Source organism: Silene latifolia, chromosome 9 (genome assembly GCF_048544455.1).
Source record: "Silene latifolia isolate original U9 population chromosome 9, ASM4854445v1, whole genome shotgun sequence".
NCBI classification, from domain to species: Eukaryota; Viridiplantae; Streptophyta; class Magnoliopsida; order Caryophyllales; family Caryophyllaceae; genus Silene; species Silene latifolia.
In genome coordinates this window covers 13,979,509-13,994,647 of record NC_133534.1, presented here as the reverse complement: position 1 = coordinate 13,994,647, position 15,139 = coordinate 13,979,509, and the positions used below count along the sequence as shown (strand labels likewise).

Sequence of the window (15,139 nt, the reverse complement as noted above, 5' to 3'; positions counted from 1 at the left end):
ACGTAAGATCTGAGACGAACTTGGCAAATCCGTTGACAAAAGGACTTAACCGAAAGGTGGTCATTGAGATTTCAAGGGGAATGGGGCTTAAGCCTATGGTTGTTGAGGAATTCATGGTGGAAACCCGGTTTGGGTAAAACCGGACCCTGTGGTCAAACGAAGTTATGGAAATACTCATATTTCTGCGCACTTTTCCATTCCTATGACGCGCGCTGTGAGGTTGAGCTTAGGCTTTTAATGGATTTGAAGCCCAGGTTTTGGGTGGTCCTATTGAGAAGGACTTGTCGAATCCACCGTTGATTGTTGTGAGGATGAGCTTATAACGCTCTTAATAACTCCATAGCCCTGCTTGGGGTGGTCTATGTGATAGACTTGATGGGTCAACTCTCCGTTCCTGTCAATCCCAGTAGAGGAAGAGAGAAGGAAAAAGAGCAAAAAAATGGACTTACGAGAGTGTGAAGGATTGACCTCCTTCTATGAAAGACCTTAGGCAAGTTTTTCTAGAGCACTCTTTAGAAATCCAAGGTAATGAAGGACAAAACTTTTTGTTGATTATCGCAGGAACTCGTTTGGTTTTAGGTGAAGTGCGTGTTGCCAAATTGGGTTTATGCTGTGAAGTTTAAGACTAGTTTCACTTCAATAGCTAGGTACGTTTGGTTAACACTACGTGTTAATTCAAATCGAAAGACATTAGCATTTAAGCACTGATCCTTGTTAGATGTTGCTCAGATTGTCTTTTGTTTACTCTACGCATTTGTGGGGGAATGTTGGAAATGCTAGAGTACTTTGTCCCACATTGATAAAATAAGGAACCTTTCTTGTGCTTATATACCAAGTGCCCCTCTTCTAGGTACTTGTTATTATGGAGGCTAGTATGTAGTCTCCTCGCGCGCGCGCCGTGTAGTGGGGTCTGTTTTGTTTTTATATCAGATAAAAAAAATTCTCGCCTTATTTTTTCTGTTGCACCGTAACTCTTCGAGTCTAGTGTAGTCAGTATTGGAGACTTCCCCATCTTGTTATTCACAAAATTCAGTTTTTGGAAATTGTTATCTCAATTTAATTTTCATCAGTTTTTGGTCTCTTTTCTACTATAAATAAGACGAATTTTCTAATCTTTTATCATCCAATTTTCATTATACAAATTATACTTTCTCTCCCTGTTCCTTGTAAAATCTGAGCAACAACTCTTGAGTTCCTACTCTTTAAATTGGGTGCAAATTGGAAGAGCTCTGTGTATACCTTGGGGAGCGTCGTTCTCAGTTGGAGAGCACCGTATCGATGGTGATTAAGCTTCTAAAGCAATGGCTTCCATACCATGACACAGTGAAGTTATTCTAATCCATTTTAGTTCATTTGTTTTATCCTTGCAGTAACTATTTTTCCAACAAAATATTTTATTTTCTTGACGAGAGAATATATTAAATATTACTCCTGTATGTTACATAATAATACAAAGTTCTCAATCGAATGGAAAACTTGACATGGGGTACTTAATCAATAATTTTGTCTTTGACATGGAGTGGTCGTTTCGAATGGGCGAGCTTGACTACAACTTGAAGGTCGAAACTATGAGTATGTATGTACTCAGTGAACATTGAACAACACGAAGTTGTGATGGTGCATTGGTGGTCCAAGTACATTGAGAAAGAGGCACACACATTAATTTTGACTACAACTCCATAATGCTTTGGGCCGAGCTTTGGACCAAGATGTCCAAAAACATTGGACCATATCCAAGCTCAAATCAAATAGAACCCAATCGCGATTTGTCGTTGACAAATTACTAATTTCCGCCGAAAGTTTTACATGGACTACCCGAAATACCCCTCTCAACCCAAACCCTCCAAAATTTGTATAAGTTTCATTAGTTTTTCATAATTTGTATTAATTGACTTAGATTTATAAAATAATTACATAATAATGATATAAGTACACGAATCGAAACAACGAATAACTAAGAATAAACAATATTGTTTTAACCCGGGAATAAACAATATTCTCTCTGATTCTTAGGAATTATTCTTTAGAATTGCTCCATTTCCTAATTGAGTATGGTTTGTATAGTCACAATTCAATATTGAGAAGGTGAGATCTACCACTCACTTACACCAACTTAATTTTTGTACAAAAGTAATGGAACAATTCATAAGAATCAAATGGAGTATGAAACGAATATTTAATTCAACAAATTATATAAAAAAAACGTCAACTTCATTAATTAAAAAATTGCACGAATTTTTTTTCTAAAAAACAATAAAGGCTCCGAGATTGAAATCACCAGGCCCAAACTAGGCGTGATACCCTAAACATGAAAACACTACGACAACGTCTAAGACTAAGCCGAGATTTGAAGCGATTAGTAAAAGTGTCGACCACAAATAAGAGCTTCTAAATGTCCAATTTGTAGAGATAGAAGTGAGTCGTGCCTCGTGCCGGCCCACTGTGCCTGAAGGAGAAAATGGCATAGCCCAGGCTCGCAAATGTGGGTTTCGTGTCGTGCCAGTAAGATGAAACGGCAGCCCAGACACAACCTACGACTCACAGCATGTCGTGTTGTGACGTGCTGTGCTTTAGCATGCCCAAGCAATTTATCCACTTAAGATAACACGACGTGCTGTGCTTTAGCATGCCCAAACAATTTATCCACTTAAGATTTATTTCTTTATATTTTGGACGTGCAAGCGTGTGATGTCTAGATGGGTCATGCCGTGTCTAGGCTAAGCAGTAAACACGGTCTTCTTTCTCAAACTTCGGCCCAAACACGGCCACAGCCCATGGTATACCGTGCCCTCCAATCTCAAATCGTGTTAAAATGATGGACCATAAACCGTGCTGGGTGTCGACTGTCGACCCCGTGCCCACTTTAATGTCCCATAATAACTAATAAGTCAGTCAAAGACAAATTTTCCTAGTCAATCCCGAATAAAAAAACAAGAGTCGTATTCGCACACATGACACAACAAACGTACAATTCCCCCGGAAATCACCTCACCTCACCCGTCTTTCCTTGTTTCTTTTTTTCTCTCTCCTCCATCATCTGCGTACTGCGTACTCCTTCTTTGACTCCACTATCTCTTTCCCTCTTCTCCTTCAAACTCTTCTCTTACAATTCATCCACATTTCTTCATTTTCTGGAAATATTACGATTGCGATTTTCTGGAAATGAGGTCGTCGTTTGATAAGCTCAAGAAATTCGCTTTCAATAAAAATGATCTTGCTAAGGATCGCCGCGATTTTCATCGTCCTTCTAACCTCGACGAACTTGCTCTAGCTTCTGAGGTTTGATTCTTATTCGTTTATTTTTTTTTAATTTGTGTTGAATGATTTTTGTTGATAATTCTGATTAAATTAGCTGAAAATATTGTTAGGTAGCAATTTTACTGAAATTGAGAAATTTAGGTGAAAATATCTGTTTGATGGAATTTTTACCTGTGGAATTCAAGTTCGTATGTGGTTAATGATCTAAGATTTGTCTCGTAAATGAGTTTCGGTATTACTGAAATGCGCTTTTAAAATTGTTAGATAGCAATTTTACTGATTGCGAAATTTAGGTGAAAATTATCGGTTCAAAGGAATTTTTACCTGTGGAATTGGAGTTAGTATGTAGTTGATGATCTAAGTTTCGTCTCGTAAATGAATTGAGATATTACTGAAATGAGTTTTGTGATTGTTAGCAATTTGACTGACAGTTGAGGATTTAGATAAAAAGTAGACAATCGAATCAATTCGTACCTATGGAATTGACGTTAGTATGTAGTTGATAATTCTGCCGGAATTAGCGGAAAATCTTGTTAGGTAGCAAATTGACTGGCAGCGAAATTTAGGTGAAGTTATCTATCCGAAGCAATTCTTATCTACGGAATTATAGTTAGTATGTAGTTGATGATTTGCTGTAATTAGCGGAAAATCTCGTCGGTAGGTAGCAAGTTTATTGATAGTGCAGAATTTATGTAAAATATCTATTCAAAGGATTCATACTGATAGAATTGAAGTTAGTAGGTAATGATCTAAGATTCGTCTTGTAAACGAGTTGAGATATTACTGAAACGCGTTTTTGTTATTGTGAGCAATTTGATTGACAAAGCGAAATTTAGGTGAAAACTGAAAAGTATCTTTAGTCTATACGAAGCAATTCGTATCTACGGAATTGAAGTTAGTATGTAGTTGATGATTGATTAACTGAAAATCTTGTTAGGTAGCAATTTTACCGAGTGCAAACTTTAGGTAATACAGTAGTATCTATTCAAAGGAATTCATACCTGTGGATTGAAAATAGTATGTAGTTAATGATCTAAGAATCGTCTTGTAAATGAGTGGAGTCATTACTCAAAGGAGTTTATTTTTTATTGTTAGCAATTTGACTGAGTACGAAATTTAGGTAGCAAGATTCTATATGAAGCAATTCGTACCTATGGAATTGAAGTTAGTATGTAGTTGATGATCGGAGTTTTCTACTCCCTCTGTCCCTGTCAATTCTTTATGTTTGCTTTTGCCATAAAGACCAAGGATATGAGAGATGACATGCTTTTAAAAATGTGAAAAGGGAAGTAGAAACTTGCGCATGTAAAAAATTGTCAACTTATAAATGCGTAAAACAGAAAGGTTAAGAAATGACTATCGAGACTCCCACATGAGGAAAACGTAAAGAATTGATCTGAACAGAGGGACTTTAGCAATTTCACTGAGTAGACTGACAGTGCGCTATTTAGTTAAAAAGTATATATATGTAGCAATATCTATCTGCAGAATTGATGTTAGTTATAGCTAATGCTCGAAGATTCGTTTTGTAATTGAGTTAAGACTTGAGTAATTACTACAATTATCTTTTGAATAGTTATGAGATAGTTTAATTGGAAGGAGATGGAGTAAATACGTAGGTATAATTGAAGTTACGGCGAAAAGGTTTGGGAAAATGCTAGAAACGGGAAATGATTAGGGTAATACTCTTTGGCAGGAGATGCAGGACATGCGGAATTGCTATGATAGTTTGCTCTCGGCTGCTGCGGCAACTGCAAACTCTGCATATGGTATGTTTGTAACATTGTGAGTTGATTTGGATGTTGTTTTGTAGCTTTATTCGACGTGTGAAATGCTTACTAAGCTTTTCTGCTGAAAATTCATGTTCCGGATTTTTACCTGTGAGTTGTGTACTTGTGTGTTATCATTGTTACTATTATTCTCTTTTTATGTGATACGAAAGTTTTATTCGTACAAGTAGTATGTCTTGGAGAGGTTTGAGGATCAAGCTTTTGAACACAAATTTCACAGTTTACTACTACTGTGTACCAATGAACCTCTTCTGATGATCATCTAGGAAAAAAAAACCTTCGGAAAGCTTCTGAGCTACCGCTAGATAGTTTGGGAACTCATTCGTCTTGTATATGCCTTCTATTGCATATTTGCATATAATTCCACAATTTTGGGCGAGCAATCCAACAGGCTTGTCAAATTTTTTTGTTCTAGTTCCTTTATTTTTCTTAAAAACCATATAAAGCACTATTTATGGCCTAATTTTTGTGAAAAAAATGATAATATTGGTCTTAATAGATATTTTAGACAACTAAAATAACTATAAAAGTTCCGCATTAACCGCAACAAAGGTTATGGCGACTGCGTCAAGTATGATTCTGATTTTTGAGACACCGTTACCACGCCTTCAAACGCGATCGATGCCACGATTTGGGACCATGTGAGTAACTAGTTTGATTATAAAGTAAAACTTTCTCATCTTTTATCAACATTGGACACGTACATGTGAATCTCGAGTGACTTGGGATCTTTATTCAACACTCTCCCTCATATGTGAGCCGCCTTTGAAATTAAACTGAGAATCCACTTTCAACTGATTCAAATAAATCCTCAGTTAGGTTACAAAGAAAGGACCGATATCTATTCTTAAACTTAAGTCATAGACGCGAGCTCAAATAACACGTTAGATACTTTGAAAGAGGAGATATAGTCCACTTTATAAATACAAATGTGTTTTAATCCTAAACTTAAATTTGCAATGGCGGGACTAACGCCATAATAATATACTGTGAAGTGATAATCTCTCTACTCTTCTACCATTGTGAGTATTATTAAGATAGTCACCTTTTAAACTCAAAGTGTCTAAGAGCCATACTGTATAAGATCAAGAACATGATTTATGTCATTATCTTGGGTTGCCAATCTTATCTCTTGAACGATATTACTGCAATACTTCAAAAAACTCCTTCCCGCTGGATAAAAGTGTGTTTAGAGTTATTGTTTTGGCCCCTTCAAATATGGAAATTGCATTAGATTTACATTGAGTGTTCACTGATTCACAATGTAAGAACCACATACAATTTAGGACAATTTCTTTTATTCCCCCATTACAAAGCTTAGTTTGAAGAGGCGCAAGGTGCCAAGGGTTGAAACAACGAGGCACATGCCTTTTGGACGCAAGGCGCCCCATATTTGCTAACAAATTTATATTTCCCAAATAAAATTTTGGGCAACGATACCCTTTTTGAGGAGGTTTCATGTTGGCAAACATGTAAAAGGAGTAAAAGTTAGGAGTAATGGGGAAAAGAAATGGCATAATAATAGATCTAGGAGAAAAAGTTATGGAAAGTGCGTACTAGTGAGTCTTGTTAGGTGAGCCTTATCTAAAAGGCGCACCTAAAATGCACCGGAGACGTTTTTGCTCCTGCCTCGTAGTCAAGTACTATTCTTTATCCTAGTTTGAATATCTATGCACTCATGCCATGGTATTTTAATCATCGGCTGTTACAAAATTTGCTGATACTGTAAAAGTTGTAAATGGCTGCTATGAATAGCCCAATTTGGCTGATACAACCCTAACTTTGCCAATACATGACTGATGCAAGGCTTTACACTAATGAAACTTGGACCAATCCGACTTATATAATTGTTACACTTACAAAAAAAGTTTTGATGACCTACCATGTAGAATGTGCCATGTGTCATATGTCTGCTAGACTATTACTGGATTTATAGCTGTTACATCAATCACGAGCACACCTCGATACAATGCCATGGATTTACCCTAATAGTTTAACTAGTTGATATTGAAATTTTTGAAATAGAGGTAGGGCATATGAATATATCTTAACCTTTTGAGCAAAAGTGCTAAACAACAGCCGTGCTACTCATTTTTCTATGGGTACATTTGAACGGTTTGATAGAGAATCCTTGGAAGCTCCTCTAGATAGTTATATTCTGCGTAAAAGTATAGGCTTGTGTAATAACTTTATAGAGATGTCCACAGTCCACCTGAGTCTTTAACTCAGATTGACTTGCTTTCAAACTAACTGGCTAAGGGGATGACATTCTTTCATTATAAAGTGATTTTAACCTTTCTTATTTTTTTAGCATAGGTGGTTGTGATTCATGTGCCCCTAGCTTCGTGCTTCTTTTTTTCGCCCCAAAGATGCACATTGTTATTGGTTAAGACTCGCGACTGATTGATTTTTTTTTTTTTTGGTTATGATTGAATAAAGATAATGACTCTTTAAATTGGTCGCGTTATTGTAAAATAGCTGTCATAATCCTAGTCAAAATTTCCATTGAGTCATTAGAAAATGGTTTTCCATATTTCCAATGGAACCAAAGACTCATTATTACTCTGGTTATGGATTATAATGGAATAAATCAAAATGGCTCACTAAAGTGGCTGCACTTCTTTCTTTTGTGAAGTAGCAGTCCTTCAATGCAGTTCTCGACGCAATTTTCATCTTGGGTCATTCGGAAACAACCTCTTTGTGTTGCTAACAAAAGGTTAAGGCTGCGTACATCCAACCCCCCCTAACCCGCAATTTGCGGGAGCCATTGAGGCACTGTGGTAATGTTGTTGTTTTAGTCATTAGAAAATGGCCTCTCTGTGTTTATAACACAGAGGTATGGTGAAGTACATTGGACCCTGTACCCTGGGGACTCTGGTAATGTTGTTGATATTATTGGTTAATTTTCTCATGTTAAGTAGATTACCATTTCGTTGCTGTGAAATTTTGCAATTTCTAGTCTGTGTACTAACTTCAACTGTCATTGCAGAGTTTTCCGAGTCTCTACGAGAAATGGGTGCCTGTCTACATGACAAAGCTGATTTGTGCAAGGATAACGAGAGTAGTATGTATCTAACATGTTACTAGCTAAAAGTCAAAATCTATAGGTTTTCTTTCCGAAAGAAAGTCTAACACTATAGTTGCAGCTAATAGTATGTATCTGAGTCCAGTTTTCCCTCTTTTATGTCAACAATTTTTATTTTCTAAGTTTTGGGTATATACTGTTGACTCGTATAATTTGTGATAACTGTGGTACTGTTAACATGATTTGGGCTGGATTATGGTTCCTTAAACACTTTAGTTTAGTAGTGGGTACTGTGGGTAGCTTGACATTTGGCAGTGAAAATGGAGTTTTGCACTTTCGTGAAATAGTTTTCTGCTGATGGCTATATACTGCGATGAATTGTAATGCTCTGAATGCTGTTGGCTTGTGGCTGACACTTTCTTAACTGTTGGCAGAAAAGGCATTGGTTATGCTGGGAGATATTCAGTTTGAACTTCAGAAACTTGTTGACATTTATGTAAGTAGTAGGTGTGATGGCTGTTTCGGTTTTTAGTGGTTGTCTCTTGTATAATGTTGGCTTTCTTTGAACCATGTGATGATCTAGCTGTTTACTTTTTCCTTTTCAGCGTTCCCATATATTCCTCACCATCACGAACCCATCTGAATCTCTTCTCAATCAACTTCAGACTGTTCAGGTTTGCGATAATTTTCAGTAATTAGTTCAACTAATGATTGTGATGAAAATAAAGCAAATTAGCTCACTAATGGGCCACACTCTTGTCCTTGGAGGTGTAAATGATGGCACTTGTAGCGGAAAGTCAAAGTAAATAGAGAATGTAGTCTAATTGTTAGGTCTTACTACTTAAAAGGAGAAAAATTTAAATAGAGAGAAACATCGAGTTTGGATTGTTGCAGTTGTCAAACTAGTCTTATATATTCAGCTTAGAGTGCACCCGAACCCAACCCAAACCTGAGCCGAACGTTCTGTTTGGCAAGTCTTGTTGATGAACTCTCCAACTGCTCCATTTTTCACTTATATTATTTCAAAGGGAGAAAATATCTTGGAGCTGATTGTCAATTTTGGTGTTTGAGTTTGAAACCTTTGGAATTTTTTTTTTTTTTTTTTGAGGGATGAAACCTTTGGAATTTTAACTAATCTGAAATTGTGCAGAAAGGTTGGTATTTTTGGCCAATGGAGATTTTAGAGTTTCAGTGATGTATTGCTCACTTCGAAATGGTGTTGACTGTTGAGGTTTTCGTGTTTTATTTTGGGTTGTTTTCTAGGAATTTGTTCTAGCTGATTGAGTATTCACGGCTATTACATACAGGATCCATTGTAGATTTATAGGTTTGTAGCTGTCTATTAGGGTCTCGTGTTACAATATGGTTCATGATATGTTTTATGTCATGAGTTGCCACCTGCACCTTGAGTACAGTCTATACACTCTGGCTTCCAGTGATGACTATGGGAGGTGTATTGAGGTGTTTGTGCTAGGCAACTGTTGGCATATACAGTACTTAAAATGCAGGTCGCAACTCTCAACAGTAAACAATTCATTATTTAGCATGGTCGGTCAAAATACATGATGACAAAAAAGATCTTCTTTGTGTTGGGGACCATGGAAAAACACGTACAATTTAGGGTGACTGTAGTGGTGGAAGATCATGAGGTTGGGCTATTAGGTTTTCCAATCTGAGTAGAGTTATCATATAACAGAGTCATCTGATGTGTTCTTCTGGTTGGCCTTAAGAAGCATGAACCCATGAGTATGGGACACACACACACACGAATTCGGAAAAACGTATGATACAAGTTAGAGGACATCAACGTAGTAGAGTCTGGGATGTATATCTTGCTACAACAACATTACCCTACTGCTGCAAGCCTTCAATGGCTATTGCATATGACAGGATAGGGATTTGGGGTGTATGCAATTGTTCCCCATGTGGAAAAAAACATACGAGATGTTTTCTTCCAATGACCTGGAATGAAAATCGTGTTGGAATGCGTATCTTGCCATGGGAACTTAAATTTTACCATCCTTTAACATCTTGAATTATGACAGCCATGTTACTTGTCTACTTGGTAGATTTTTGCTTTGTGTATGAAGGTCGCTCATTGGTTGCCTATTACTCCCGTCCCAATCATTTGTTTATCTTTGATTAAAATACTCCTCACAAAAAAAAAGGTAAACAAATGATTGGGACTTAGGGAGTACTTCTTTATATCCAAACTCCTGACTGTGAGTGTCTTTTATTTTACTAATGTAGGAGATGAAGCAGCAGTGTGATGAGAAAAGGTATGAACTTTGGCTTCATAAGGTCTCCCAGGCCCCATTCTCTTCTTCCACTCGTTAACTTGGCCAATGGTACAGAACCGTATATGAGCAAATGATAGCTCAACAACATGGAAAAGGGCGGTCAAAAAGTGGAAAAGGTGAAGGTTTTTCGTCACAACAGTTGAAGCAAGCCCATACTGAATATGAAGAGGAAGCTACACTGTGTGTTTTCCGGCTGAAGTCTTTAAAGCAAGGACAGACTCGATGTCTTCTAACACAAGCGACTCGGCATCATACAGCTCAGGTTTCTCTGATAGCTTCTGCATGACAATCAATACCATTAATTAATAATTGGTCTACTACTAGAATTTTTTATACGGATATGATATAAGGGATTACTTTGTTTGAGTGACAGTTAAACTTCTTCAAAAAGGGACTCAATTCTCTAATGGCGGTTGACCCACATCTGAAGTTGATCACTGAAAAGCATCATATAGACTATCAACTTAGTGAACTTGATGATAATGATGATGGAGAAGATGTGGGAGGGAACGCTTATGTTTCGAATGATAACGGAGAGTTAGGTTTTGACTATCGGCCACATAAACTGGGAACTGAAGCTATGGCAACATCAAGGAACTCAATGGAGGTGAGCATCTGATGGAAAGAAAAGAACTTTTGAGTAAAATGGCTTTCTCGACTTCCATTCTGCATGATCAATTTTATGATTTTTTGAATGCAGCAGGACTGCAGGAGGGAAGGGTGGGAGGGGCGATGAAGGGGAGGGGAGAGGTGAGGTGAAGGGAGCTTTTGGTTTTCCCTCAAAATATTTTCTCTGTTGTAGTGAAAATGGACCCCTCTATTTCCCTCCAACACAATTCCTTGTCCAAAACAAGGGAAATGATGTTTTTACTCCCTTTCCCTAGCCTCACTTTCCCGCCAAATTCTTTCACCTAAACAATGGATCAAATTGATATCACCTTGTTATAAGTTGAACATGTTATTTGGTACTCCCTCCCATTTTGAATGTTCTTCCCTCTATTTTTTTTAGTTCCATTTTCTTTGGCCTCCCTTTTCCTTTTTATTCCACTTATGGAAAGTATTTTCTGTTGCAAAATTACAGAGCTATGGTTATTGTTCAATTACAAAAAAATTTCACAAATGATGTTACTAATGACTAACTGTATCCACTTATTAATTACTTACCCCTCAATGAACATCATTGTATCTCTGGCCTCTCCCCTCACCTACTCCTATCCACCACCCAAATTGCCACCTCATCACTGTTTCGGATCAGCTCCCTCTGCCAGTCGCCCAACATTTATGCAACATGAAAAATAAACACTATCCTTGCCTAGCACCAATTCTAGCCTCGTCTACCACTTGCTTTTCTTTCTTGATCTATCGATGCTATGTGGGGCTCGTCACCATCATCATGGCTTTGTTGTCATTGTCATGCTGTCCTTTGTTGTCCTTCAGTCTGGTGGAAGGAGTGTTGGGGCTAAAATGGAAATTAGTTTATGAACTTCCCGCCCCTTCGTTCCTTTCTCGAATGTTTGATTTTTGGTCAGCATTATGTTTTATGTGTGCTTTGTCTCATAATTCTTACCTATTTGGCTATTTCCATTGTCCATATCACATTTTTTGTAGTTTTGTACTTTGTTTCACTCAATTAATTTTTCACTTTGTTCGCCAAACTAGGTGATTTTATTATTTCGGCTATGAGTGACTTAAAAACAGTCCCAATGTACATGATTATCCTTTTATCACATCTTCTTTTGCGAGATGCTATTCTTTGTTAATGGGGGTTATAAATGATTGTGAATAGTATGTCATTACTCATTACTAGTAAAATAAGGTCAATTATTTTTCAGATATATAAATGTTTATGTATTAAAAAAAGGGAATAGTTTAGTTTGATTTCAAATGTTTTATAATTTTGCATTACAACTTTGTTATGACATTTCCGTACTGTGAGACGTAAAGTTAAAGTTGCGTAAATTTAGATACAATTCGACGGAGCGAGCAAATTTAAGGCCCCCATTCAAGGCATGGCACAGGGCCCCTTAAATGCCAGAGACTGCCCTGAGTAGGGCCAAGTTACTATGAAGAAATAGTGAAAGGTGTCATTCCCCCATATTGCAATGAGCTATATTTTCTGAAAACTGTTGCGTTGGTGCCCTAGTTCCATACTTCCATGATATATTTCAGTATATGAACCTTTGAAACAGCAAGCCTCTGATTTGTATGCTACTTTGTGTTCATGTCTTCATGAGTTATCTACAGCTAGCTCCACCTGTCCTGCAACATGGTCGTTAGTGGTGGTCTTACCCACCAAATTTGCTAGATAAGTGGTGGTCATGTTCTTTGTTTTTCTTGCCGATTTAAAGAAAGGATTTTGACTTAGGCTGTTTTGTTGATTTTTTCTGTTGTTTCAGCTGGACCAGGAAGAGGAGTTGATTACCAAACAATCAACAAATGAAACTACTGAGGTATTTCACATTTTCTTTTTGTGAATTAGCAATAAATATGCTTCAGTCCTGAATTTCAGGGAGTTCTCTACTTCTGTGCGATTGCAGTTCAGGCTTGATAAAGGTCAAGGTGATTCACAGATGTTAGACAGTGAGCCTCGAACAACAAATAACTACAGCCACTCTGCGCCCATCATCGCAGAGAAGAAGTTGGATCCTGCGGAGAGGATAGGACGAATGCGTCACTCCCATACACTGAAGCTTCGTACATACGTACTGCCTACCCCTGACGATGCAAAAACTTCTACTTCTACCAGAACAAGTTCAGTTCCTCGTGTAAGGCCAAATAGCCTCTCTGATCAAAATATATGGCACTCATCTCCTCTTGAAACTAAAATGAACAATAGAGATTCAAAGGAGGGTATCGAAGGCTCGACACGGCTACCTCCTTTAGCTGATGGAATTCCTTCTCGACAAAGCGATGCTATTGGATCATCTGATTATAAGAAAATAAAAAGGCAAGCTTTCTCGGGTCCTATAAGCAGTAATCCTCACTCCATGAAACCTGGCTTTTCTGCAAGTGGGCCCCTTTCTGCTTCTGAGATTCCTTTACGGGACTCTGACCCTATATCCCAACCTTTGCTACCTCGGCCATCATCTCCGAAAGCTTCACATCGTTGTCCTCCATCAGTATCGCCACCAAAACTTAGTGAGCTTCATGAACTTCCAAGGCCACCGGGTACCATCTCCAGTAAATCTGGTGCATCTTTGGGGCCCAGTGGGTCTACTGTTCCTTCAACGTCAATGAACAAGGAGTTTTCAGTGAAAAATAAAACCACATTTACTGCCTCTAATACAGCATCTCCCTTGCCGATTCCCCCATTAACTATTTCACGGAATTTATCTATACCTTCTAGCCAATATAGAGCCAAGGCATTAAGTGCTGGAAAGAACGCCGAGTCTTCTCAGATTGAAAAAGATAGTACTTCTCCTCCTTTGACGCCTATGTCTCTAGCAAATGCTAATGCAGTATAAGCATCTCCAATGCGGGATTCGGTATGACAACATAAAGGTATTTATTTAAACCCTATTAATATAGTTTTGTTGTAGTTCTGATGATTCTGCTTGCTAGATCTGTTTGTCACCTTAAATGCTTTCTCTCTTTGGTTCTTTAATCTCACATTAAACATTAGAGCTTCCCCATGGTGTCAAACAATGGTAAATATATGGATCTCAGTATCTCACAATGCGGCATAATGTAACTTTCCATTTTTCTTTGTTCGTTCCTCAAATTCTCATCTGAACCCAACCTCAACTAGAAAGACAGTTGCTGTACCTTCCCATTGTCAGCGAGATCAGTGTTGCATGAAGGTCCTGGTCACCTACCGTAGCCAAAAACTGATTTTGTCAATTGCATTAACTGCCGCATCAACATTTTTCATCTACATTGAACACTATGACATTTCCTAGCTTAGATGCCATTGATTGTTTCATATTTTTTAGGCATGCTATTAAATCTCGGTTCAAGACTTGATTTTAGAGTCGGTAGGCGTTGCTCTGATATTCTGGTCATTTGACCATGTACTCAACCAATATTGCCTCAAAAAGCGGTCATTGCAAGTAGTAACATTCTAAACCTCTAACTACTTGATCCTGATTCAGTGTCATGAGCTGGATTTCGTTCCACGGCCTGGATCAATTTGTTTCTTTGTACGTCACACCACAATTAATAAATGTAAGGGTTAGTAATATTACACATTGTAGCGGTTTTTGGTTTTCTTGTTCTTGTTGCTGTACATTTACTCCAATTGGTTTCTTTGAAGGTGTCCTTATTACCTACCCTCTGTAAAATTCCGTCTCCAGCAATCTTGATTGCCGTAATAGTTTTAACATTCGTTTTCCACAGGTGGGAGAAGCTATAATGTTTCCCATGACGAGCAATTTTGTTCACATGGAAGGGGTCTTAACCCTCCTCTCGTAAAGGGCATAACTCTGTAGATAAATTAGGTGCCCTGAGGTGAGTAGCATATAACTACAGATTTCACTCATTACTTTGTCTTCCACATAGATAAAAGTTCCCGTTATGGGAAGCTGTACGTAAGTACTTGTAACAATTCTCAATTTTTCACTCAAATTGAATACTTCTCTATTTTGTTTCCTTCATATTGATAGGGTTTTGATCCAAGAATAAAAATAGGGATCAGTGTCACCAAGTAGTGTGATAATAAAAAGTTTCCGATAAAGCCATGTGATACGAAATAAATCAGATATGGTCTTGTGCTGCGAATATCATAAGAGATGCAATTATAATTATAAATTTCTGCATAATAATCTATT

General features: G+C 37.6%; 1 protein-coding gene across 4 annotated transcripts; it reads left to right on the top strand.

Moving 5' to 3' along the window:
• Window positions 1-2,910: 2,910 nt before the first annotated feature.
• LOC141599155 (uncharacterized protein At2g33490-like) lies at window positions 2,911-15,037 on the top strand. 4 transcript variants are annotated; one of them, XR_012523739.1, is made up of 12 exons: window positions 2,911-3,279; window positions 4,955-5,027; window positions 8,038-8,112; window positions 8,508-8,569; window positions 8,679-8,747; window positions 10,324-10,352; window positions 10,428-10,635; window positions 10,747-10,980; window positions 12,770-12,823; window positions 12,911-13,874; window positions 14,465-14,537; window positions 14,709-14,814. XR_012523739.1 is itself a non-coding variant. In XM_074419080.1 (11 exons), the coding sequence occupies exons 1-10, from the start codon at window positions 3,163-3,165 to the stop codon at window positions 13,835-13,837; spliced, it is 1,848 nt and encodes a 615-aa protein (XP_074275181.1). In that variant the 5' UTR covers window positions 2,911-3,162; the 3' UTR covers window positions 13,838-13,874; window positions 14,709-15,037. The 4 variants fall into 4 exon arrangements, 3 of the variants coding, with proteins under 3 accessions (XP_074275181.1, XP_074275183.1, XP_074275182.1); XM_074419080.1 differs by lacking the exon at window positions 14,465-14,537 and having other exon boundaries at window positions 14,709-15,037; XM_074419082.1 differs by lacking the exon at window positions 14,465-14,537 and having other exon boundaries at window positions 2,952-3,279; window positions 8,038-8,200; window positions 14,709-15,037.
• Window positions 15,038-15,139: the final 102 nt, after the last annotated feature.